A 25584-nucleotide genomic window follows, 5' to 3' on the forward strand; every position below is an offset into this window, starting at 1 on the left:
AAGCATGCGAGTTGTTTACCTTTTTTAATGCATAAGGATCCAGTCAATACATATATTCACTTTAATGGCAATGCAATTACTCCTAATTCTTATTATATATAGAAGTGCAATAATAAGGTGAATATATGGAAAGGTAAATCCCATTAGGAATGTATTGTATTATATGTGGATCTTAGTTGTAAAAATGAGACATTGCCTCCTCAATAAGGTTATTCTTTCAATTTTAACAAAATTCATAATATCTATGGTATTATTTCTTTTTGTTGTTAAATCTTAAAACATGATTAACAATCATTTGTTGACAATCACTATAAATATCGTTACCAACAACGACAGTTAAGTTCGAGGCTTTATCTAGAAACGTCGAAATATTGATTAACAATTACTATGCCATCCCAAAACGTCGTTAATTTGCTTATTTATCGATGCTTTCAAAAAAAAACACGTCGTAATGGTCAAATAATAAATCGCGCCAAACAATTGGGTATTTTACAACTCATATATAAGGGATTGAGAGTATACTCGTTTCACTAAAATAGCCATTTAATATATTGATACCCAAGTGTCACTAAATAGTAAAGAGTAATAGGTTAATGTAAGGAAGTATAATCCACCAATATGTAAGTTCAATTTTTTTTTTTAATTCTTGAAGCTACGGATTCCTTAACTAATCTAGTTTAACAAGAAGTGCATAAATCTAAGTTTCATTCCAAGCATTATCCTAAAATTCCCTTAAAATGAGATAACATCAACATAAACCCTAATTTTGACCATTGTAGATTCAAACACAAATTTATCTCAAATTACTAATTTTCATGACACGAGTAAATACTTGTTAGAAAGCTCACATAATCATCTACAAGATGGAAAAAAACTCATTGTATTTCATGAAATGTAGCCAAAGTTATGCCCAAAACAATCCACCCTAAAAACACACCATAAATGTCACTAAAGAGCAATAGGTTAATGTATGAAAGTATAATCCACCAATATGTAGGTTCATTTTTGTAATTCTTGAAGCTAAGGATTCCTATAATAATCTAGTTTAGCAAGACGTGCATAAATCTAAGTTTCATTCCAAGCATTATCCTAAAATCTCCTTGAATTGCAATAACATCAACATAAACCCTAATTTTGACCATTGTAGCTTCAAACGCAAATTTCTCTCAAAATACTTATTGTCATAAGACAAATATATACTTGTTAGAAAGCTCACATAATTATCTACAAGATGGAAAAAACCTCACTGTGTTTCATCAAGTGTAGCTAAAGTTATACCCAAAACAATCCACCCTAAAAGCACACCTAGTTGTGCACATTCATCCGTTCCTCCCTCCAATCCTCCAACTAAAGCTTACTCTGTCTAGCATGTGCGCCGTAGATTGTGGCCTCATCCAAGGGATCATATTCAAACTTATGAAAGGGAGCGATCCGCGTCTTTGGTCTTTTAACCAATCAGCGCCAAGAATTTGGATACCGTTTCTCCTACACTCGCTATTTAAATCCCCTTCATTTCTTACTGTCCTCTCACCTCGATCAGACTCGATTGGTGTTCGATTCTCAGTCTCCAATCCCTAACCCTAGTTTTTCACAATCAAAGTCCGATCTCTAGCTTCGATCATGGCCTCCGAGGAGCCTACTGTAGCCGTTGAAGCTGCTCCAGAGGAGCCAACTCCTGCTGAACCGGCGGAGGAAAAGCCTGCTGCCAAAGGAAAGGCTAAGAAAGCTAAGGAACCTAAGCCGAAGAAGCCTGCCGCTCCTAGGAAGCCGAGGAGCCCTCCCTCTCATCCTCCATATGAAGAGGTATAATTAATCATAGATTCAGATTATAATTCTACTGATTTGGTCGAATTTTGAGATCTTATTGTGTTTTTTTTCTTGTGTTGCAGATGATCAAGGATGCCATTCTGACTTTGAAGGAGAAGAATGGGTCTAGTCAGTATGCGATCACTAAGTTCATCGAGGAGAAGCATAAGCAGCTGCCTGCTAACTTCAAGAAGCTTTTGCTCTTCCATTTGAAGAAGCTTGTCGGCTCTGGTAAGCTTACCAAGGTCAAGGGTTCGTTTAAGATCCCGTCAGCTAAGGCTTCACAGAAGCCGGTTGCTGCAGCACCGGCGAAGAAGAAGCCTACCGTGAAACCCAAGGCAGCTGTCAAGCCCAAACCAGCAGCCAAGCCCAAACCAGCTGCCAAGCCCAAGGTGGTTGTTAAGCCGAAGGCAGCTGCCAAGGCGAAAGCGCCTGCGAAGACCAAAGCCGCTGCTAAGCCCAAGGCAGCTGTGAAGCCCAAGGCAGCTGCAAAGCCCAAAGCTGTTGCGAAGCCTAAGACTGCGGCTGCTAAGCCGAAGGCTTCAGCTGCCGCAAAACCGAAGGCGGCTGCTAAGCCCAAGGCAACTGCGCCTAAGCCAAAGCCGAAGGAAAAGCCTGCCAAGGTTGCGAGGACTTCAACAAGGACATCTCCTGGGAAGAGGGCGGCAGCTCCCAAGCCGAAGACGGCCCCTGCGCCTAAAAAGGCACCAGCAAAGAGTGCAAAAGCAAAGACGGCGAAGTCTCCTGCAAAGAAGGCTACAACAACTCGGAGGGGGAAGAAGTGATCCCTAATGGAGAGAGTAGTTTCTCCTAGGCGTAGTGTTTGTAAATTCCGGCGATCTTTTGGGTGTATTTAGTATATCCATACCCATGAAAACATGATATCAAACCTTCTGCATCTCCATTCTCTACAGTTACAATATTCGGTTCATTTACCGGTTTTCTTTTTAGTTAATTTGTTCCCTTTTCTTATTGATATTTGGATAGTATTGTAGATCTATCTTCTGCTTGAATGGATTATGAGATGTGACGATCATAGAAATTGCTTCAAATTCTAGTTGGCTTGTCATATTTCTTAGCTTAATTTGTTCTAACACCTCCTGGTATCTCTGGAAACCTTTTTTGAGCGTTGTTGGTTATTGAATTAGGGTTTGGTATGAATGGTGGTTTATTCTTTCAAGATTTTCATTTATTAGGGTTTTTTATGTTGGGGCTTGCTTGCTTGACCTCTAGGGGTTGAGCAATTGGATTGTCTCTGCTGTTAGGAAATCAATGGAGCTCTTGTTAATAGTTGGAGATTGGAAACGGAGACACTGGTGTCACATGTTAGCTTCCACTTGATGAAGGTATTATGTTTACATCATAGTCTTGTGCTTTGGTTGAAATATAGTGTATGGATTAGTCAAGTTCAGTTCTTGATAGTATGTTTTGGTCGGAATTGTTTTGATAATTTTGTTCTTTTCCCATGGAAGTTATAAGGGTTTCTTAACAAACACAGAGATAGTCTCTCCTGCACATGCATCCTTGTATCCATGAATCTGTTTATGTGCAGAGTTAATGAGGTATAATCCATATTTAATTTGAGATCCATTTGTCTTGTGCAGCTACTTGTTTGTAGCATACCATATAGCTTTGGAGAAGTTCTAGTATACTTCAGTGATGAAATGGGTTTAAGAGTCCTTAATTATGAATATTTCTCATGGAAGGGGGACTAGACACTGCTCCTAATATTTTTTACGTTGATCAGATTGGATGCCTCCAGTGATTTACTCGTAAGGCCTCTACAACATTACCAATGTAAGTAGATTTCCTTGTGATCATCCCATATGAAGCTGGCACTTGATTGATTGCTTTTGATATTGCTTATTGGATATCGATCTATCCAACATGCATTGATTTGGGCACAGGAATTTGGCGCTCATCAAACAATAAATCATTGCTCATCAAACAATAAAGCATTTGATGCACATATAATTGCATGTTGTTACTTTCATGCAGTCGTGTCTATTTAAGAAAGTAGTGTGAGTTACTATCCTTGAAAAAACTTCATTCTAATATTTTTCTTTTGCAGTGTGTTGTACATAGAATGAAGAACAACAGGGTCACCATCTTATGGAACCAATGGCAAGAACAAGCGGTATGACCAAAGGGAATGACCACAGAGGATGATGATGATGTTGTGGTGATTCATGAAGACGGGATGCTGATATGTTCGCCACGTGGGAAACATTCCTTCAATCATCATAGCGTCGTTTGATTTGGTATGACAAATAAAATCTCCTGTAGAGCATATGCTATTATTCAGAGCAATGGCTTGTGTGATTTTAGTGTGTTAAACCTTCAAGTACTTTGTCTAATTATATTTAGTGATATCAACAATGCATGGACTTTTATTTCTTTTTCTGGTCCTATTATATCTTTTCTTTGAGGGCGTGCATCATAAAACCTCGTGTCATGTCATACATCATGATTTTGTGTTCTATCACAGCATGGAGGGGCGATCGAGGTGTTTGGAGGCGTTGCACTGATATTTTCTTAGTGAGTATCTTTTTTAAAAAAATTTGAATGGTTGAACTGTTTTCGTAAATGATAGAAATCTTGCTTCATTGCCAATGGTTGAATGAGATTCGAAAGTACTAAGTTGAATTTAGGACTTTGTAATATCTAGAGGACCATGCTCCTTAGCAAGAATGGATAGCTTTTTTGACTTTTCATTGGTTATTATATGCATATGGAGATGCAGAAACCATGCCACCTTAGCAAGAAATGTCATTCTGTTGTTTGTTTCCTTTGATGGCCACTTTTCATTCAAATATAGTTATTAGTCAATTTGACTTCCAGGTGGATTAGATGGCGAAGTGTTTTTGTGCTTCGATACATCTTTGTCAATGTTTGGGAAACCTCATGTTTTAAGTTGTTGTTTAACTAAGCTTTATTAGGCTTTGCAAAGAGTTGCCTTTTAAAGCTTGAAGTATTTAATGATTCAATATTCTTAAGTACTTTGTTGGTAATTTAATGATTCAATATCCTTGTTATCTGGCACATAACTGTTTGACTATTATGTGCCAAATAACAAGGAAAGTTTTCATGGAGTACTTTGGAAAAGTAGCCGTATATGCAAAGTGCAGAAATGTGTTTCAGCTGTCTTGTGATTAGTAATCAGCTATTAAGCCAATAACAGTATTTTTATGCTGTGACTGCATGGTAGTTGCCAATTACCATATAAGATTTTCAAGAAATAGAATGGTTATAAATAGTGACCAAAGTTGAAAAAAAGAGATGAGACACGGTAAGGGAGGAATGTGGTTGTTGATACGGATGACTATTTTCCCTCACACCTGGATCCTGTGTTACCCTGCTTCCCTATTTCCTCCTCAACTATGTAATTATAATGAATTATCCATACTTCTTGTTTAATTATCTACCTTTTGGAGGGTTTGAGTTAAAGTTGCAAATTAATGTAATCGTTTTTTATACAAAAAACTGGAACCAAATATTATGCGGGGTAAGGTTTGGTTACATATTGCTTATTCCCGACCCCGCCTACTGCGGGAGCCTTGTGCATGAGTGTTGTTTACTTTTACCTTTATATGGGAAATATAAGTTATGGGGTTCTGTTCTCATGATGAAAGGGAAATAGGTGTGTTCTAGGATCTCAATATGCAAGGTTGTGGCCCTGCCCTACCCTTGCAATTAGCCATCAGTGTGTTTGAATCTTATTTCATATTTGTTACTGATTTTGTCGAGTCATTCTATTAGTTGATATGTTATCACTTCATTACTAGGAAAATGGTTATGGAGGTTTGCTATAGAGAGTGATAACCTGTGGAGATGGACCATCGTTGCAAAAGGGAGTAGAGAATGTTGGATGGGTAACAGGGTTAAAAAGAAACACTATGTTGTTGGGGCGTGGTGGAGAAGTAGACAATTATGCGGAGAGTGGCAATCGTTTGTTTCTTACGTAAAGGAGATTTACACATTACAAGGTTAAGCTGAAAAGAGATTTTGATGGTTCCTTGAGGTGGAAGGACTGTGTCTACAAAATTAGATGTCAACATGCTAACCTTCTTCAAGTAGAGGGTGAAGGTAGAAAGTACTTCTCTTGGAGGCAAATAGAGGGAAAAAATATGAACACAGAGGTGGCTTTCTTTTGCATGGGTCAAAGTCTTTGACACTCATTCGAAAAACATGAGATCCCTCATAAACACCCTTAAATGCTCATGTAGAGTGCGCACTAGTAATCCTCGAGTTCATTTCTCAGTTCTGTGTTGGCTAAAGGAAATAGAGGTCCATGTGTAGGCCAACGCTCTGTGGTGCAGGTGATTCCTAAAATAGGTTCCACACTTGAAGTCATATGGTAGAATCTTGGATATGTTAAACAGGACTGATGGCATGGATCTTGATTGCATGGTAAATCTAGTGCACAAGGTCCCTGCCATTGAGTGTGTGCACTCGTCATTGTATCATTGCCTATTATTTATTTCCTTTTATGATGCCAAAATCCATGGCAAAGTTATGCCACAATCCATAATAAGTTAGAGATTGAAACAATGATGGTATAAGGCAGGATTACTTTAATTAATGGTGTATGCCCTCATGGGTTATGTGATAATTTTGGCCTACGATAAGGAGAAAATGCTAGAGATGAAGTAGCAGCAGTTGTGTTGATAAAAGGTTTAAGATCAACTAGCCATGCATGAGAAGGAAACTGTGGTCGTAGTTGGTGCAGTGGTGTACATGGCTAGATAAGAGGTTAGAAAGATGCTAGTTTGCAACCATGATGTTTTCAAATGTTCCACACGATTTAAGATCGGTTAGCCATGCATGAGAAGGAAACTGCAGCAACGTAGTTGCTGCAATGGTTAAGGATGGAGGTTAAAATGTACATGGCTAGATAAGAGGTTAGGAAATATGGTAGTTTGTGACCACGATGTTTTCGTATGTTCCACGCGACTGAATTCACTAAAAGAAAGTTAAGACCTGATGTAGTATGCATGAAGGCCTCTGTTTAGGCTACCATATTCGGCTTCATGGATGGATTTTTAGCACTTATTTGTTCTGCTGTAGTTTCCCCTTTGGTGGTTGGTTTACTTTTAAGATATTGTAACCAAACATGTCCGCCATATTCAGTTTGTTATTTTTGTCCGTGATTACCATTTACATTACCTTGATTTCTTTTAATGCCATTCGTCTCTCATTTATCGTTGATACTTTTTTCTATTTATTTTTTCTGATTGATTTATTATATTTACCTTTTTTACTTTTCAGCTTATAATCGCCCCCTGAAATTTGGAACTGAGATTTCATCGATGTCACTAATTAACGCGGGTAAGTAATTTGTGTCAACTCTTTTAATGAAAATCGCGACAGTTATTTGTACTCCCTTTAAGTCTTGCCTACCTGGTGAACGGGGAAAGCGAAATTGAAAGAATTATATCAGTTGTTTTGGAATGACCTTAAATGTTAATGCAATATATGCAACTTTTAGTGCAAATGATTTTCATGCATTCACCTTCCAGAGCATGTATCTATGGGTTATGGAAATTTCAGTTTTGGTAATTACAACGTGGTTGGGATGGCCAACACAATGGATGTGGGTGGTTCGCTAACTGTAGTCATTCACAGTAATATTTGCTATGCATTGTATTGATCTCATAAATTTGTGGTATGCAATTGACGGTAATGCTGTTCTTCCTCACTCTTTAAGTATTGTATAGTCCTTAGAATTTGATAAAATAGGTTGATCACTCATATTATACCTTCTTATTAGGAATTTCCAACAAATAGGAATTTCATCAGGTCACGCGGCTTTACATATGTTCATCTTATCCAGGGCTTTCTTAACTTTGTTCTTAATAATTTTCACATACATACAGTTCCTCTACTCCTTGGGATTACTAGATCTCTTTAGCTTCCTGGTATGATCTCCATTAAGCAATTTACTTAAAGGATTCTCTTTAATTTCCCATCGTTAGCCATTACTTTATTAATTTAATAGACGTAAGAATTGTTTGGCTTCAGTTTTAGAGAATTTTTTTGATTTTTGAGATCCAAAAGAAAATGAAACATGTTTGATGTTTTTTGCAGGTTAGATATTAGCTCATTTTTCTCTAGGATTCATTCACACAGTTATGTATGTTAGTGATAGTTTTATGCTAACTATCAACCTACTACAACATTTCAGCCGTATCTGGCTTGGGACCTATTTTGTCATCAATTTAAATTGAAAATATCAAATTGATGATCTGAAATACCCTTCAATACCAATAAAATCATTTTACTATTTTAGTCACAAGCTAGAAGTAGATCACTCTTTTCTGCCTCTAATATGAATTGTCATGAGCATGCACCTAAAATCGTCATTTCTGTCTTTCAACTTTCTGAATGCAGTACTTCAGCTCCTGTTGAACATTTACCCTTGAAGGTGACAATACAATGTCTTTCCAAATTGACCCAGCTTCGCAGGCTGGGTTAGGGCTTTTGTAAAGTTCGTATATGGAGTCTGCTTCTTCATTCAAGCTGCCCACTGTCTTCAAGCAGCTGATTTCATCTGGATCCACAAGCAGAGTCTTGTCTTTCTCTTTCCATCCTATCAACTTCACAGCCTCTACTGTCTTAGTGTTATCTGTTTGCTAAAACGTAATTTAAAGTACTGCATCGCATAACGTCTGATACAGCATTACAGGTACAGTACACAATATTGTAGCTTTTATACATGACTTACTCGCAATGTCTAGGTTAGGGACCCTTCATAGGAAGATCAATCTAGAGCTTTTAGGCACATCATAGTGTTTTGCAGATACAAGTTTTGACTCAACTCACTTCTATTGTCTTGTTTATTTAGAAACCAAAACAAGTTATCTTCTAAGCTTTGAATTTTTTGGAAGTTTAAATAAGCATGCATGTGTGCTCAGCTGAGACCAGGTCTACCAAGTCCAAATCAAGGCTGAGTTCACTTAACTATACCTGATTAAATCTTGAGATTAAAATTGTTGGAATTTGTTGTTTATCATCTTTAATGTTACTCTTGAGAATAATAAAAGAAAAGGGGATAATGGATGTACCTTAGGTGGGCCTTCCAAAGCGTTGGTGCAGTATAGCCTGGCATTGTCAACCAGTTGACAATAAGTTAGAAATGCATCTGCAAATCTCTTGTGGGATTTTAACTGTGACTTCACTCTTACAGCTCTTCTACACATTATAGCTCTCCTGTAAGCACCCAAAGTTTCATTGTAAAAAATTAGCGTAGCACTGTGATAGAGTCGTGCCCATACACGCTCATCACCCAAGGCCCAACCGACACCCACCCATATGGGCCGGCTGTACCCAAGGCCCCAGCCCAGCCCACCATGGACCTTCTGTCCGCAGACAGGCCCTTCCATGGCAGACTACACTAGAAAACCTTGGGTTATGAGGAAGGCCCATACCTTCCCCCTATAAACAACACCATCATGCCCACATCTTTCGATGTGGTATTTCTATCAATACCGCCCCCTTTGAGACCAACGCCCACGTTGGTCGAGCACCATGGACCTTCTGTCGACCTTTCGACAGGCACTTCCATGGCCGGCCACTCCGCAGGGGCAGCCCAAAGGGGAGGATCGACGATGCTCCGATACCATTTGATAGAGTCGTGCCCATACACGCTCATCACCCAAGGCCCAACCGACACCCACCCATATGGGCCGGCTGTACCCAAGGCCCCAGCCCAGCCCACCATGGACCTTCTGTCCGCAGACAGGCCCTTCCATGGCAGACTACACTAGAAAACCTTGGGTTATGAGGAAGGCCCATACCTTCCCCCTATAAACAACACCATCATGCCCACATCTTTCGATGTGGTATTTCTATCACACTGCTAATAAGTTCAATATTGAGGTGGTGAGACTGGTAAGCTTTTTGTAATGTACCTAATGCCTCTGATGACAGCTAAATAAGCATCACAAACAACCCCAACTAACTCTATCCTATATGGCTTTCTCTTTTTGCCTCCTTCTTGTACTTGTTCTTCTTCTTCAATTTGTTCCCAGTAGTTCTCAGTCACAGCACCATTTTCAGCTATCCTGTAACCAGCTCCCATACGATAACGGCGGCGGTGGACATTTCTTGCCATTGTTATTGTCTGCACTACAAATGGTACCCAGGAAAGTGTGCCATCCATAATCACATCCCGTCCTTCATTCAGTGCTGTCACTAGGAGGGACGATGCTGCATCAGTAGATGACTGGTGCACCTGCTCAAAATAAGTGTGTTATTGGTAGGGTTTTTGAGCATTTATTAAAGATAAATTTGTGCCCATAAGAGCATGTAAAAAATGCCAACTCTGTCCTTTCCATGCTTACAGGTAAAGAGAAAATACTGGGAATAAGGAAGCTGATTTGGTAAGGCACTATCAAAAGATGAGTAGCAATGTCAATGTTGTCGTTGATAAAAGTGGAAGAAATGCACTCCACTTTAAAACAACTCATGAAGCAATTTAATGGTTTGGAGCAATAAACACCTGAGATTGTCAGTCACCACGTGAGGTACGTCTTCTGAAAATTTTGGCACTTTTGGTGATATGTTGTGGCTCAAAATTTTATTATTCCATTCTGGTTTTCTTGTTTAGTTAGATGAATATTAGAAATATAAATACATTCTGATTTTATCTTGAAGCTTGATCATGTGCATAGGTTTTCTAATTCTAGGCCTCTAGTCCAAATTTGTTTGAGATTATTTGGGCTTGGGCAACTGAAATATAGCAACACAGATATAGTAGTGGTTGCTAGAGAGAAAATTGTTTTTCCATACTTGGCACATCAGTAAAAGATGTTGGAAATGATGATGGTTGAGCAAGCCTAGAGAAGATGGTGAAAGAAGAGAGATGGTTTTCTTGCAGTCTAGTATATGAAAATAATGATAAATGCCACATCATATTTTATGAAAATTGAAGAATTTGGGTGTGCTAATGTGGGTGTTCAATGGGGGAGAATAATTAATGTAAGAGTCATTATCTCACCAGTTCAGCAGTTCGGATCATGTCTATATGACCTTTGGAGCTAAGGGCTTTGTAGATGACATCTGATTCCTTAAATGCATCCGCCTCAATGACTACTGCATTTCCTGCTGCTCCTGCCCAGAATGGCCTGTTCATGTTCCATTGCCATTGAAAGTTAGCTCCCTGCTTCTTGTTCTAATTATATTTATTCTATTATCTTATCTGCTAATGATACTATGCACGGCGGTCAAAGGAAAAGGAAAATAAAAGGCCCTCTCATCAGGTCAGATGGTAATCTTTTAGATATTCTTGCACCTTGATTGGGAAGAGAATTGAATCAACGTGGAAGATGTGAAATATAGTAACAGGTACACAACAAATAGCATTAAATAACACCATGCTCTTAATTGAGTAGAAACATGGAAGCTTACTCTTTTAGAATGTCCTTAAGCACCGTGCTCTTCCCTGCTCCCATCCCACCTCCCATTAGGAGTAGGACTGGACTTCTATCACTGTGGGCGACAGGAGCCATCACCTCCGTGCATTGAGAGTCATCGATTGTTGCAAGTCCCATTGCTTTCATTTCCTCCAATAATGTAGAGAACACCCTAGCCACTTTCAAATTTTTGGTCACCCTCTCAAATCTCTGTTCCCTGAATCAGAAAAGGAAGAAAGAATAGTGTAGAAAAGGTAGAAGGAGTATTGTTGTACTTGACGAAAACAACAATGATAATAGTAACCTCACTTCAAGCTTGCTAGCCGCAAGATTTAGGGTGCATGAAAATAATGATGAGAAGACACTGTTCAATTGTTTTATTTTTTCGAATTTAATGTTGTTGAGATTGTATAATGACACAACAACTCAAGTCTTGGATGATCGTTTGTTTTGCTCATGAGTACTCAAAACATGCATCAAACATCTTTATGAGAGAATAACAACTGATCGAATAAATAAAGTTTCAGTTGGGTGCAAGTGACGATATTGATTCGTTGAAGAGTAGTGATTGATGAAAATAATCGAAGAGTTATGGGCATTATCTAGGGGCTTTTAATATTGAGTGAGTAGTAAATAGAATGAGTGTAGCATCTGATTAATCAGATAAGTTCTTCTGTAGTAAATATTTGTATATACATGTTTATATGTGTTTTGGTCTGAAAAAATATGTGTTTTGGTCTGTATCCAAGTATTCAACCTTTTAATCTCTTGGTATCTACAAATATAGAGGAGTGCATTACTATTGTCCTGATGCCTCTTCTGGATGCATTTTTTTTTATTGTTGTTAGGTGGAGCATGAGTAATAGGAAAGGATAGCCAGGTAAAATAATTGGGTTTTTTTTTCCTGATTCATTCTACTTTGTTGGTTCTCCAATTTTCCATAGCCCTGCTGTCTGCATTTTGTTTTTGTTTCAATAGCCAATAATTCCCGTATTAACTTTTCACGTGGTAACAAACTAATGCTCACCTAGTTGCTGCCATAACAATGTTCTTGAGCTTCCTTTTGGGCTCTGCCTCCGAACTCAGGACCTGAAATTATATTGGCATGCAGGAAAGAAACGAAAGGCAAAACTGCATTAGATGATTATGATACTTTTTTTCTTGACTTGTTTACCATTTGATGATCGATCTAGATCTGATTAATTACGTACCTGACTAATCATAAGATCCGCGTGGCTCCAATGGAAGGCAAAGTAACTGAGAGTGCACCTCTCAAACTCTTCCACAAGTTTTACAAACAATGAATCTGCATCCGGTTCATTAGCAAATAGACTGTAGATATCATTTTCGCAGTCTTCTGATTTCCTCATGTATTCTGCAGCCAATTTGCATAACTGTGGACATTCTCTCCTATCTCTAAATCCAATTTGCCTTGCTGCATTCGTGTATGAGAAAAGACGAAAATGTAAACGAAAAAACAGATCATAAGTCTTGATGTATCTGCAACATTATGGATCTTATATATATTATTACCTACATAATGTGAGAACCTTTCAAGCTTCTCTGAGCGTCCTTTTGTTGCAGATTTGATCCGGGGGATGATCTTTTGATCCCGTAGCTTTCGAAGACGATAATGAACAGCTGCTGCTATGATCAAGCCGATGGAAGAGGCGACAAGGATCTGTGTGAAGAAGAATGTTTGCTGTTATTTTCTGAAGAAAATTGTTTTATTGTAGGCTTGAGGCCATTGAAGAGGTGAATATAAGAAGGCAGGCAACCCGTAGAGTTATTTGAGGACTTACCTTTCTGCATGTCTCAGGATTCCAGGTGAGAGATGCCATTGTTATGGTCTTGGAGCTGCATGTTATCATCATATCATATACATAAATACGAGGGTTCTGGGCCTCTGGCACTACTATTGTGCCATGTCTCCAGAAACTGCTGACATGTGGCTTTTTCGGAATTATACTTGAATTTCAATTCTTAAAAGTCTTTAATATTTATTTGTATGCAAAACGATTGTTGTGTTTAAAATAGATAAATTGTAATTGCTATTGAATGGTATAAAAAAAATTAACAGTAATTTTTTTTTTGTTTCATGAAGTTTCATAATTAAAGAATGTTAAAAAACAAAGAATATTCGGAGAAGAAATGGAAAAGCAGAAAAAAACTTTTCTTTTAGTTTTTATTGAACCCTATATATATCCATATAAATAGTAAGGATAAGTGGATAATGATGCAAAATGTAAATATTTTTTTTACCATGGATTTAAGTGAAAAGACAAGTGGGTCACTTTTTAACAAATAATAAATAATAGCTTACAAAAGCAAACCTTTCCCGAAAAATGGGAGCCAAGAAGAACAATAAAAGAAATAATTATTTAACAAATAAGTAAAATAAAACAGACAACTAGTGAAGTGAACCTCATATAACAAAGTTCAGGGTTTGGAATTGAAGCAGATGGGTGCAAGGATGATCGTGGAAGAAGGCACGGCGAACTGTTTGGTTGTGAGAAAGAAATTTTTTTCCTTATTGAGCTCCCCCTTCTGTCAAAGGGGTTGAATATTTATATGAAATTCTGTGAATTAAGGGGTTAAAACTATGTCAGTGATGGGATTAAAAATTGAGTTGAAATTGATTCGAAAAACATAAAGATCCCAGCAACGGGGATAACTAAGAGCCCAATTGATGGGATCCGTAGCACTTCTGAAATTGATTTGTAGTTTGTTTGATGTGAGATTGAGGTCAAGGCGAAGTAGGTTCGTTTTGGATAATTTGGTAAAACTTGTATATGATTATCTCTTGATTACCCATTTTTTTTCATTTGTATCCAAAAGCTACTCCAAATTGCCTTGATGCTCTTATAAGCAGATTTTGCCTTTATTCTTGGCCCTGTTCTGCCTGAATTTATCTGTGCTTGTATTGAATTAGAAGTCCCCATGGACACCATTTTAAAAACTATTGAAGTATAGAAAGACCTTTTAACTATCTGGCTTTGCATTATATCTGTCCTAGATTCTTCTGGTTACAGTATTACATGGTAATCTAATCTGTCTTCTTCATGTAATCATGTGTAACCCTGGTGAATTCAAACATCCAGAAAAGAAAGAGAGACAGTTTTAGTTATGTAATAATCACAACTGATCAGCCCTTTTGCAACTACTTGGCAAAATGAGAAGGTTGGAAAGCAAAAATATAAAAACTACATTATTGTAATGGAGCTCCAATGCCCTTTCTTGACCTAATGTTACAAATACTCAGTACTTATAATTACTTATTCTACATCTATAACTAATCTGACAGATTCTGAAGTGCCTACTGATGTCAGAGACGACCATGTTGGGTTTGTAGCTTCTTCAACATTCTCTGTTGGTACTTGTTCTATATTAAAAGTAGGCTCAGGTGGCAATTTCAAATTTTCTACATGCCCTTCAAGCATTTGGATTACCTTTCTCATTGAAGGACGATCGCAAGGCCTTATTTGAATACACCATAATCCTACTATGGTAATCTTCTTAATGATATTCTCATCCTCCTTTGCTATGGCATCATCGACTTCTGTAATCTTTCCTTGGACCATTTCATTGTACACCCACAAAGGAAAGTACGTCTGACTTGAATTATTATCCGTTGTTGTGTCGAGCCTCTTCCTTTTCCCTGACATTTCCATTAATAGCATCCCAAAACTATATACATCAGCTTTGTATGAAACACCTCCAATTCTTCTGAAGACCAACTCTGGAGCTATGTATCCGATTGTTCCTCTTGCCGCAGTGACAGACACGATGCTATCATCTGTTGAGTATAATTTAGCAAGGCCAAAATCTGATATCTTTGGAACAAAATTTTCATCGAGAAGGATGTTGTGAGGCTTAATATCAAAGTGTAGGATCTGTATGTCACAACCTCGATGCAGATATTCAATCCCTCGTGCAACCCCAAGAGAAATTTCATACATTTTCTTCCAACTTAAGGAGATATGCCCCTCTCGGGGCGAAACATATTTGTCAAGAGATCCTTTGGGCATGAAATCATATACAAGAGCACGTTTTGTTCCCTCGGAGCAGAAGCCAACAAGACTCACCACATTGACATGGTGAATCCTCCCAATGGTTGCAACTTCATTAATAAAGTCTTGTCCGTTAGCTTTTGCTTTGCCCAACATCTTGATTGCTACCAGTCTGCCACTTCTAAGTTTTCCTTTGAAGACAGAGCCATAGCCTCCTTCCCCCAATTTGTCCTGAAAATGTCCGCTCATCTTCTTAATTTGTGAGTAAGAGTACCTTATGGGCATAAAATTATTTTGACTTTGGAGGAATTCTTCAAGAGTGTCATCCATGGATAAATGCTTCTTGCGCCACTTAGAAACCATAAGCGCAAAAAGACACAGGAACCCAAATAATGTTCTTGTGACAAGAACTGGTGCTGCATTGAAAAACAGCTATGGCAATCAATGACAAAATATTTCAGGACTAAGGGAAGGTCAGTGCTTCTTCTGGGGTGAAAGGGGAAGTAGCATATTAAAATTGCATGAAATTACTTCATTTTATTTATGTCTTAAAATCATTTCTTTTCTTCTTGAAAAATTGGTTCGTAATTTCTAACTGTACATGCTAAAAGAAGTTGAAGAATAAGAACTTACCGAGCACCTTGTGCTCTATTGTTGGGCCTATGTAGTACTGTATGACTGTCAGCAAGATGAAGAGGAAGCACACCCAAAATAATTAATAAACGGAGCAAATATTCTGATCAAAAAATTGAATGTACAGGAATATATTGGAAGAATTCTTACCTTCCGGAACCATTTGGTTGAAAAAATATTTGAGCTTGCCTGTAAAAGTTATTCAAAAATATGTGTAAGTATAACTAAGAGCATATTTTTCAACAGTATTTATATATATATAATATAACTGGGAAGTTGATTGGAAAAACCAACCCCCATTAATTAATATATTTGTCATGAAAAAATATTTGGTCCCGCCTGTAAAAGTAAAAGTAATATTTATATATTTGTAAGAATAACTGAGAAGTTGATTCGAAAAACCAACACGGTACAATTTATAGCCGAAACATGAAATCCAACTTACATAGGTACCATTAATTCATATATAAGTTCAGTTCGTTCTCGATGGTACCATTAATCAATCAGCAGAAAAGTTACTCACATCGTAAGTTGCACTTAGAGCAGTATCCTTCACTTAAGCAGCTTTGGATAATGGTGTTGTTCTCTAGACGACAAAAACCATCTCCTCTACAAGCAGCACATGAAATTGTAGCCCAAGAAACCTCCACACCATAAACAAGCTTCTTATGGATGTCCATGTAAGAATAGTTATTGTAGTTGCCATCTAAAAATGTATATGAGAGGAAATCAAAGGCACAGTTGACCTTCAAGTCTGTATTCTTAAAATCACCAACCACAACATAATGATATGATCTTGTGTTGTTGGTTGAGTTGGTTTGGATTATACAGGGAGAAGCATCCACATAAGTGCTAGAATTCACTGGACTTTCACAGCTTACATAAGCTAGATCGTAGAGTCTTCGTGGAAAATCATACGGCGCATAGTAGCATCCACCGTATTCTATGTGTTACATAAAAAAAGATTGATAAAGAATTGATAGGCATGGAGGAGCAATTACCAAGCTGGACGCCAACATCGGCAATCCGGATTGTGCTGTTGTAGTAGTCGATATCCTTCACCAAGTATGTTTGAGAATCCAAGCTGAGTATAGTTTGATTGTTATGGCAAGAGAGTTCGTAGATGGGGTCACCACAGTCTGGAGAGTCTCCTTTGAGTCGAAATGGGTATGAGATGTTGAGGATATTGCCACATGAAGAAGGAGCTTGTGTACACTCGTAAGGTATGCGTTTAACATCATACCTCCAGCCATGGGATACATGAAATTGGAATGCAAGAAAGGCAAAGAAGGCAGCAAGGAGAAGCTTATTTTGAGACATTGAAATGTTTGTTATTCATGTAATTCTCTCTTGTTTGTGTAGAGCTATATAATTCAATTGAGAACTCAGCTGTTATTACCACTCGGTCTCAATAAGATTGACTTGACTTGTCGTGTCGAATTTAGTATTACAATGACTTTTTCTATTCTTCAACGGGGATGGGATTCTTTGATTTTTGTGTTTATTTTTGGAATGGGACACTCTACTAACTACCAACCATTCAAATGTTATCTACTTTGCAATATGGAATAAAGCAAGCAGGGCCAGAGAAATCAAGGTTTGTTTTGAGTCTTATTTTTAATCTACTTTGAATAATATACTTGAATCAATGGCTACCTTTACCCTCTCACCAATTGTTTATGGGGGTAAATTGTGCATCAAACTCAACAGCTAAAATAACTCGAAATCTTATACATCCAACTCAACAACTAAAATAACTTGAATATCAACGTTTGGGGTCTTTTATCATTTTTACTGTGAAAATGCCATAATATGATTTTATGCCATAATTTGATTTTAGGTCTTATTTTCAATCGAGAACTCAACCTCACCGTGCTTATTACTACTCGGGGAGATTGACTTGACACGGCTTTTTCTAGTCTTTGGTGAGGATTCTTTGATTTTTGAGTTTATTTTTGGAATGGGACACTCTTCTAAGTCCTAACTATTCAAATGTTATCTTCTTTGCAATCTAGAAGAACGCATTGCCTTCAAAAACAACTTGGAAGTAGCAGAAGGGGAAAAAAAATAAAAAAGACGAGCAAGGCTAGATAAATTATAGGGATCCCAATAGTTAAGCTGTACGCATAGGAGTTCGTATATGTATCACGTAAGACATGTGAAACCCACAAATTCACTTACTATAAAAGTATTTGCATGATATTATTATATTTGCAGATTTGTTTGATTGTTTCTGGGGGTAAGTTGTGCATTGAAAGGAATTTGTAGGATGTTATTATATTTGCAGACTTGTTTTAAAATATCAAAACCGTGAGGCTATCACCAATGGATTAACAATTAAACGTGTTGGGTTATCTCTATAAAAAAAAAAAAAGAGTTACGATAGAGATTATGCGGTTAATTTTTTCTGACTAATTCTATTTTCCTTCCCCTGGTAGCCATTGCTCTAATCATCAACCTCTGTATAAATTTACCTACCCTTCATCTTGGAGCTCATTCCTGGAAGCTTGGTTCATATATAATAAGATACAGGATAGGAATCATCTATCATTCCAGAGCAGGTAGCAAGACGGGCCACGAACTATATCTGTTCAAGCTTGCAATGAGGGCGTTTGCATGAAGAGGTACTGCGAAAAGAGCCGAAAAGAGTCCTGATATCCAGAAAACATGCTAATTTCAAGGAAGATGTTTAAATTGCAAATAGTTCTGATGCATACCTCAAATGATTTCCCTCATCTTTCATATTCCAACATGCTCAAAGTAACTTTACAGCTCTGAGAGACTATAGGCTCCGGATCCTTCACAAATTCCTCAAGACGTGCAATACTTTGCCCGTCTGCTTAAAGCAAAAACTAATTTAGTATTCCATACGGCCAACTTAAATTGTGCTCAACTTCAAAGGCCATGAAGATATCACTATAGTGCTTCAACATTCACACAGCAGTCTCTGCTACTTATCCAAAATGGAAATAACTACAAGCTCGAGATAAAACCACCAAGTCGAATTCATATGGTGAGACTTCTATACTGTGCAAAATGATATGTGAAAAAAGGGTGGAACACGGCCAAAAGTCCGCTACTAGAAGTTTCAGCCACATGCTACATTTGATGTACCATGGGAAAATAAACCATTTTCCTAATATAGATCATTATCCGCAGGGAAGGTGAGGTCGGGGAAGGGCAACAAGTAGGCAAGGTTAACCCACATTAATGCGAAAAGCTTGTTCGCAGGATTTTAAAACCATGACGTCAAGCATGTTGTCATACTATCTTACAATTGGTGCATGGGCTCGCCCTTCTCTTACGTAGAGTCAACTACTTGAAAGAATCCTCCCTTTTTTTCCCCATAAACGGAGAACTGTCAATCAACCTATCCAAAAGTAGGGCTACCGCAGTGTTGGGGTAGATAATCACAACATAATTGCTAAAAAAGTCACAACGGAAACGTCAAGAGGTAGAAGACATAGCAGGTGGTCATACCAGCAATGGAACCAGCGGCCTCAGCAGCCTCATGTCTAACCATTGGATGTTCATTCACATCCCTGAGAATGTCACTAAGTGCAGCAGAAGCAGCTTTATTCTGCAATTGACCCAAAACATAGGCAACCTGAAATAACAGATATAGATCAATAAGCATCCAAAAGTACTAAGAAAATGATTCATCAGTTGCAAAAAAAAGAAGAAGATAGTATCAGAAAAGGAACATGAAGCCCTCTCCATAATAAGCCAATGCAAGTATGCAACTAAAACCGACAAACCAAAACATCAAAACCCAACTCCAATCACACACGAGAACAGACACATAACAAAAACAGGTGGATTCACATCGATGCTAACAGTCACTTTCTATGGTTGACCTCAACTGAAACTGACGATCAATTAGATAACAGGAAATATAACAACCTCATGCCACAACAGAGCACTTTTTCCACCCAAAGAATCAATTATTGCAGAAACAGCTGTATCTCCACCATGATTTCGCAGTGCAAATAATGCAGCATACCGATCATACATGCATTTCTCTTCATCCAGAAGGACATTCCTTTAGAATGTTTAACATCATTCTACAAAATAACCAATATAAATAAAAACATACATCAATCACTAGTGGAAATCCCCAGACAAACCTCAGCTCGTCAACAGAGGAACAAGAAGAAACTGGTGCAGCTGGATCAACCGACATGAAAGGTGATTTTTCAGTCTTGGACGTTCCATCACCATCAACAACAGTCTTTAATTCCTGGATTTGTTTGAGAGCCAACTCACAGGTTTCCTGAACCTCTGGAGCTGGATCTACAAGCAAACTATTCTGTAGAAGAGGAATGTTACTTTCTAAACCAATTGCTCCAAGAGCTTCTGCAGCCTGTAAAAGAAAAAAAAAAAAAACACCAGAACAAATTTAAAAACATGTAATTGCAATAACATAATCAAGTAGAAAAATAGAAGAATGGAAGCACGGGTGAAAGGGTAGAAATAAATCACCTCGTGACAAACAATAGGATGCAAAGAAAGATCATTGAGAAATGATTCTAAAGCAGGAATAGCTTCAGTATCTTGCATTTGACCCACTGCAAATGCAGCCCCGTGGGCTAACAAATTTGAAGAATCTCTTGTTGCTGAAAGGAGACATCAATTAAGAAAAATTCTTTCACGGTAAAAACAAACTAAGCAGTGAATTTAATAATTCAAAAAGCATCTCACCATCTCCATGTCAATGAAGTTAATTCATGGTAGAAAAGGTTCAGTAATTTCAAATTTTCCATTAGTTCAGGTCCCTATCTCAATAGCCTCCAAGGAAAGTGTTCCTCGTTCAAATTCAAAAGGGAAATCCTACAAACCTCATTGTTCACCATTCATTGCAAAATTAACCAATTATGCAAAAAAAATAAAGTTTAACTATGAACTCTATGATAACTGGCACATAAAAAAAGATGAAACTTGGCTTCAAAAACACCAATAAAAAAGTAAGGAAACACCAAATACTCCGAATTTGAGTCCAAAAGGGTATTTTCAACTGCCAAGAGCAAAAACAGTTCCTTTTTAGGAAATGAGCAAACACTTAACAACGAAAGCATACTCTAACCGAAAGAGACATGCATAAAGCGAGCAAAGAAAACTAAGAGCACGGACAAAACCATGTATGAGGGCGTCGCGGGGGCCGGCACCTTTGAGGTTGCGGAGAGAGGAGAGCTCTGAAGCGCTCCGATATGGGTTGGGTCGAGTCCAGCAACCGATCACAAAGAAATTTCTCCATGGAAGATGATGATGCAATCTCTTTCAAGGAACCCATTAGTTGGCGATGAAGACGGCGCCGTTGTGTGGTTCCAAGCAGCCGTTCAACAAGCAGATTCTGGTTCTCCGGGACCACGAGCCCACGCAACGAGAGTCTCGACTCTTCTAACATTAAGGCCCGGTAACTTCGGCTTGTGAGCCTCAGTCGGGTACCTAATTAGCCCGATAATCGTACGACCATGGCCCATGAAGATATGTTAGTGGAGCCCATATGTTAGGTGGGTCATGCTTTGGTTTTGTGCGCATCTTACCTATCTTACGCTTCCATGGTCCCACACATAATTTTAAACATCGCATATGACGTATAGTACCGTCGGTTCGACCGTGAAAACCACAAATATGCTACTACGACGATTTTTGGTCAAAAATACCTTCTATGCTTGAAGATCGTTAAAACCGAGGTTCGACCACAATACCAAGGTCAAACCCACACCCAACGGAAGAGATTAATATTTTTCATAGGACCATCTTTTCTCTTCCTTCTCCGAGTTCAAGTTATGGAAGAAGAAGAAAAATGCTCCAAGAAGAATGTATCAACAACACAATATTAGCCAGGGCTATTCAATAGACTCGGCCCATCCAATGAGTTATTATAGAAGACATAGCATAAATGTTACTAAGAAGTAAGAATAGTGACGTGCGCTGACTAGACTTTGCTTTAAGAAATCCCATTTAGAAATTGGTCTATCTGATGAACTCAGTCCATCTAACCACAGTCCATCTAACCACGTTATTAAAGATTGTGCATTTTTTTTTGAAACAGGGTTTTGGAGAGGAGTAGGATTCGAACCTACGACTTAATAGGTGGATGATCATTTAATGTGATTGTCGTTCAACCAGCGGCTCATTTGTAAGATGGTGCATGATTAAGGTTGCTAAGGAGCAAAAATAAAAGTAAAATCAAGAGAAGGTCATGAGATTTGAACCACATATTAACGTCAAGATAGCATTCAGCTAACAGCATAAGAGAAGATATCCATCTTTACAAAAAGCTTCAACCAGCTAATACAACAATAATATATATACACATCTAATTAATGGTGCTTTATAGTATCTGAAAAGAAAACTACCAGCGGTCACGCAAATCACGTTCTGATCCAGTTGCATATGAACATTGGCTTCAAGCATTTCCCGCAACTTTGCTGTTGTGTGACATGCTTTCATTTTGAAAAAAGTTTTTGCAATGGAATAGCATAGATGGATTTGATATGGAGAAATGACAGCAGTAACAAAGCATTGGTGCATTAGTAACGCTGATTGAAAACGCTGATGCTGGTGGATATGGTGACGCTACTGATGGCGATAACATGGAGCTAAAGATCAAGCGAATTCTAAAAATAGATGTAGCCAAACCCAACATGGTTTGAGATCATGGCTTTGATAGTTTGATGATGATGGTACAGCAAGTAGTGATGAAAAAACAGATACAGTGCGGCTGGTGGCAGTATAAAGGATGTCAATGAGGCAATGCCACGGTAGTAAGGGTGAAGAGAATGGTCACAGTGGTAGAACAAGCAATGGTAGTGACACCCTCAGCAATACAGGTAGCATTAGCAACAACATGAAAGAAGATAATAACAATATATGAACAATTTGCAATCTAAATTCTTGATATATTGAATGTTAGTATGAGATTTTCCACAGCTTGAAAAATAAACACTCATGTTGCAACTTCTTGATTATTGAACAGTCTATGGTATGGGAAATGACAAGAAAAAAGGGGATAAATTTCCTCACAATTAGATTAGAAGAACATACAACATGGATTTTCAAGCTGAAATATTTTAAAAAATGGGAACAATGGTGATCGGAATGGAAAGGTCGAGGAAGAGGAGCAGGGAGGAGGGAGTAGGTTTTTACCCCTGCTTTTTTCTTTCGCTTCCAGGAAAACAGGGGACGACAATATCAGAATCTGAATTGCGGATCCACATCCATTGCCCATGCAAACTTCGCGAGAAGAGACTTGTTGAATATCTGCGACAAAAGTAGAAGTTTAGATACAGAAATTTTAAAAACAAAAAACAAAGGAAAAACATCAGCAAACAACTTCCAAACATTAATAAATTTAATATATACCACTCTCTACAGGAGGAGAAACCTTCTTGACCAGGGAACAAACAGCTTCCTGGTCAGAAACTAGGAGGCTGCCCCATCCGGACAACTTCTCAACTTGGGTAGACGGAGATGATTCCATGAAGCAGTTAGCATGGTGCCATGCCAACCCCCTTGGTCCTTGACCTTCCGGCTTGGAAGATATATGAACCTAACAAAGAAAGAAGTAATTAACACAATTAGAAATATCATTCTAAAAAAACTCTCAATCCCAACCATTCAAGTCAACTATATGAAGCTTGACGTAAGTTCATATTCATAGGTTTTGAACAACTTTTTACTCTGGCTCTAAAGTGTGAGACTGGCTTTGTAACCACACCAAGTTAATTCAAAGATGTATTAGCAATAATAATTTTCTGCAAGAAGAAAGATATATGTACCTCCCCTTTCATAATCTTTTGGCTGCAAAGCTTACAAGTAGCACGATTAGTTTGCGAAACTTCAATACCAAGTTTGGTTGCAGGGACATCATTTGAGCCAAAGGCACTAGCACCAGCACCAGCACCAGCACCCTCCACATACATTCTAATTTGCTGCTGATCGTCCCAACGTAGTAATTCTATGCCTTCAACATCATCAATGCTAAAAGGAAAATAGACAGAGTCCCAATCAGGAAAGTTGAGACATGGTGTCAATCAATAAATCCCACTCAGATTTCCCATTACAGAAAATTATGAAGAAGATAGATAGTACAATAATACATACGATTTAATCTGGTTCTTCTTCTTCAATATGCAAGCCGCATGGTTCCACATCTAATTCAAAGAGAAAAATCATGCCAAACATTTGTCAAAAAACATAATCTATGATGCTGCTTTTCCAGGAGGAGGAAATATATTCAAATTTCAATAAAAATAGAAGGAAATGAAGCTAGTTGCTTAAGAATATAAACCCTCAACAATCATCAGGCACGCTCTCAGTTATATATAATGTGACTTAGACACAACAAGGAAAAACCACAACATGCCTTGCCGTCAAGTAAGGTACTTCCTAAGACGACGCTGCTGATGGAATTATAATCTGTAAGACGGTATCAGTAATTACAGATATAATTCACAAATCAAAATTACATTGAAAATTTTCAAAATTACTACAGACATTGCTAAGACTGTCAGTAAAAACCCTAACTTGAGATCAAGCAGCTAAAGAAACCAATTAGCCGAAAGATAACGAAAATCACACAAAAGGAGACTACAGAAAATGCAGCCTTTTCTCAATAAAGGGAAGTCAATACTAAAGAATGGGTCGCATTCAGAGCACAAAAAGGAAACGCGAATAAGAACAAATTTAAGTGTGGCAGTGTAGAGAGTGAGGGAGTCAGTGAGAGCATAGTACAGGCATAAAGCCGTCGAATTGGGTGGCCTGCACCATTCTCCCCAGCCTCAGCACCTCCTTGCCGATGTTGTTCTTGCAGGTTTTGCATGACGATCTCGCTGACTTCGCATATTCTGCTTTCCACGGCTTCTGTGGGGCCGCCATTCTCTCTCCCCAAAGTCAAGATGTTCTCTGTGTGTATATATATATATATGTAGATATACACGGGTGAGAGAAGCTTGGTTGTTAAAGAGAAATGTTTGTGGAATCTCTGTTTCTAGCTTTCCATGGCGTCTCTGGTACGCTTTCTTGTTTTGAGTTTTTTTTTTTTACCAAAAAATATTTAAACTTTACCAACCCGTTGGCGTCTGGACTCTTGAGGGTGGAGCCCCAACGTATCACTTCAGTAGTTAACCCGACCCAATTCAAAGTCAAGAGGAGCTTATAAAGGTTGCAAAGCAGTATGGGATTAAGCTGACAAATAGACAATGTTCCATGGCCGCGGAGGTACAGTTGGCAGAGGAAGAGGACCCACCTGTCTCGACATATTGTCTCAGCCACCCGCCACAAATAATGGATCACTTTGGTTGACTGTTCAAGGTGAAGTTATTGAGCGGTTCTTTGGGGAGGTACACTTGTGCTTTAGAACACTCCAAAAGGGTTTACGGATGCCACGCTAGAGCATGAAATTAATGGCGGACCCAAGATTTGAGATTGCTGGGTACAAGCACAAAAATACGTTAATAAATAGTTGAAAGCAATAAAAAATACATTGTAATTTATCATAATTATTCTATATGAATTTTTGAAAACTCGATATTGGATTATGACCTTAGACTTATGATAGGGTCAGAGTTACTTAGTAGATTGGATAGGTTTTAACGGACTGAGGGCCTTATTTTTTGACTGGGGGCGTAATCATCAAGTTGTCAACTGGACATGCTATATTTAATGGAAAATATTTGCGGGTCACTGGAGTGCAATAGGCTACATCCACCATTGCA

The 25584-nt window shown here is 38.2% G+C and overlaps 5 protein-coding genes and 1 pseudogene across 5 annotated transcripts; 1 reads left to right on the forward strand and 5 right to left on the reverse strand.

Moving 5' to 3' along the window:
- Nucleotides 1–1517: 1517 nt before the first annotated feature.
- Nucleotides 1518–2863, forward strand: LOC120007504 (histone H1-like). The gene is made up of 2 exons (XM_038857768.1): nt 1518–1803; nt 1890–2863. The coding sequence occupies exons 1-2, from the start codon at nt 1621–1623 to the stop codon at nt 2589–2591; spliced, it is 885 nt and encodes a 294-aa protein (XP_038713696.1). The 5' UTR covers nt 1518–1620; the 3' UTR covers nt 2592–2863.
- Nucleotides 2864–8165: 5302 nt separating this feature from the next.
- LOC120007391 lies at nt 8166–14161 on the reverse strand (annotated as a pseudogene).
- A 315-nt stretch (nt 14162–14476) lies between these two features.
- On the reverse strand, nt 14477–15970 carry LOC120007715 (rust resistance kinase Lr10-like). Its single transcript, XM_038858115.1, has 2 exons — nt 15863–15970; nt 14477–15645 (listed from the first exon to the last, which is right to left on the reverse strand). Exon 2 carries the CDS (start codon nt 15590–15592, stop codon nt 14495–14497), a length of 1098 nt encoding a protein of 365 aa, XP_038714043.1. The 5' UTR covers nt 15593–15645; nt 15863–15970; the 3' UTR covers nt 14477–14494.
- LOC120007392 lies at nt 15859–17182 on the reverse strand. Its single transcript, XM_038857585.1, has 4 exons — nt 16864–17182; nt 16386–16805; nt 16013–16051; nt 15859–15965 (listed from the first exon to the last, which is right to left on the reverse strand). The coding sequence occupies exons 1-4, from the start codon at nt 17180–17182 to the stop codon at nt 15859–15861; spliced, it is 885 nt and encodes a 294-aa protein (XP_038713513.1).
- Nucleotides 17183–18109: 927 nt separating this feature from the next.
- LOC120007716 (deoxyhypusine hydroxylase-like) lies at nt 18110–21281 on the reverse strand. The gene is made up of 7 exons (XM_038858116.1): nt 20993–21281; nt 20345–20478; nt 19990–20225; nt 19766–19904; nt 19343–19469; nt 18580–18698; nt 18110–18489 (listed from the first exon to the last, which is right to left on the reverse strand). Exons 1-6 carry the CDS (start codon nt 21264–21266, stop codon nt 18595–18597), a joined length of 1014 nt encoding a protein of 337 aa, XP_038714044.1. The 5' UTR covers nt 21267–21281; the 3' UTR covers nt 18110–18489; nt 18580–18594.
- An 835-nt stretch (nt 21282–22116) lies between these two features.
- On the reverse strand, nt 22117–24768 carry LOC120007717 (poly [ADP-ribose] polymerase 1-like). Its single transcript, XM_038858117.1, has 5 exons — nt 24602–24768; nt 23972–24021; nt 23647–23848; nt 23231–23417; nt 22117–23128 (listed from the first exon to the last, which is right to left on the reverse strand). Exons 1-5 carry the CDS (start codon nt 24743–24745, stop codon nt 22899–22901), a joined length of 813 nt encoding a protein of 270 aa, XP_038714045.1. The 5' UTR covers nt 24746–24768; the 3' UTR covers nt 22117–22898.
- Nucleotides 24769–25584: the final 816 nt, after the last annotated feature.

Source organism: Tripterygium wilfordii, chromosome 10 (genome assembly GCF_013401445.1).
Source record: "Tripterygium wilfordii isolate XIE 37 chromosome 10, ASM1340144v1, whole genome shotgun sequence".
Classification (NCBI taxonomy): domain Eukaryota; kingdom Viridiplantae; phylum Streptophyta; class Magnoliopsida; order Celastrales; family Celastraceae; genus Tripterygium; species Tripterygium wilfordii.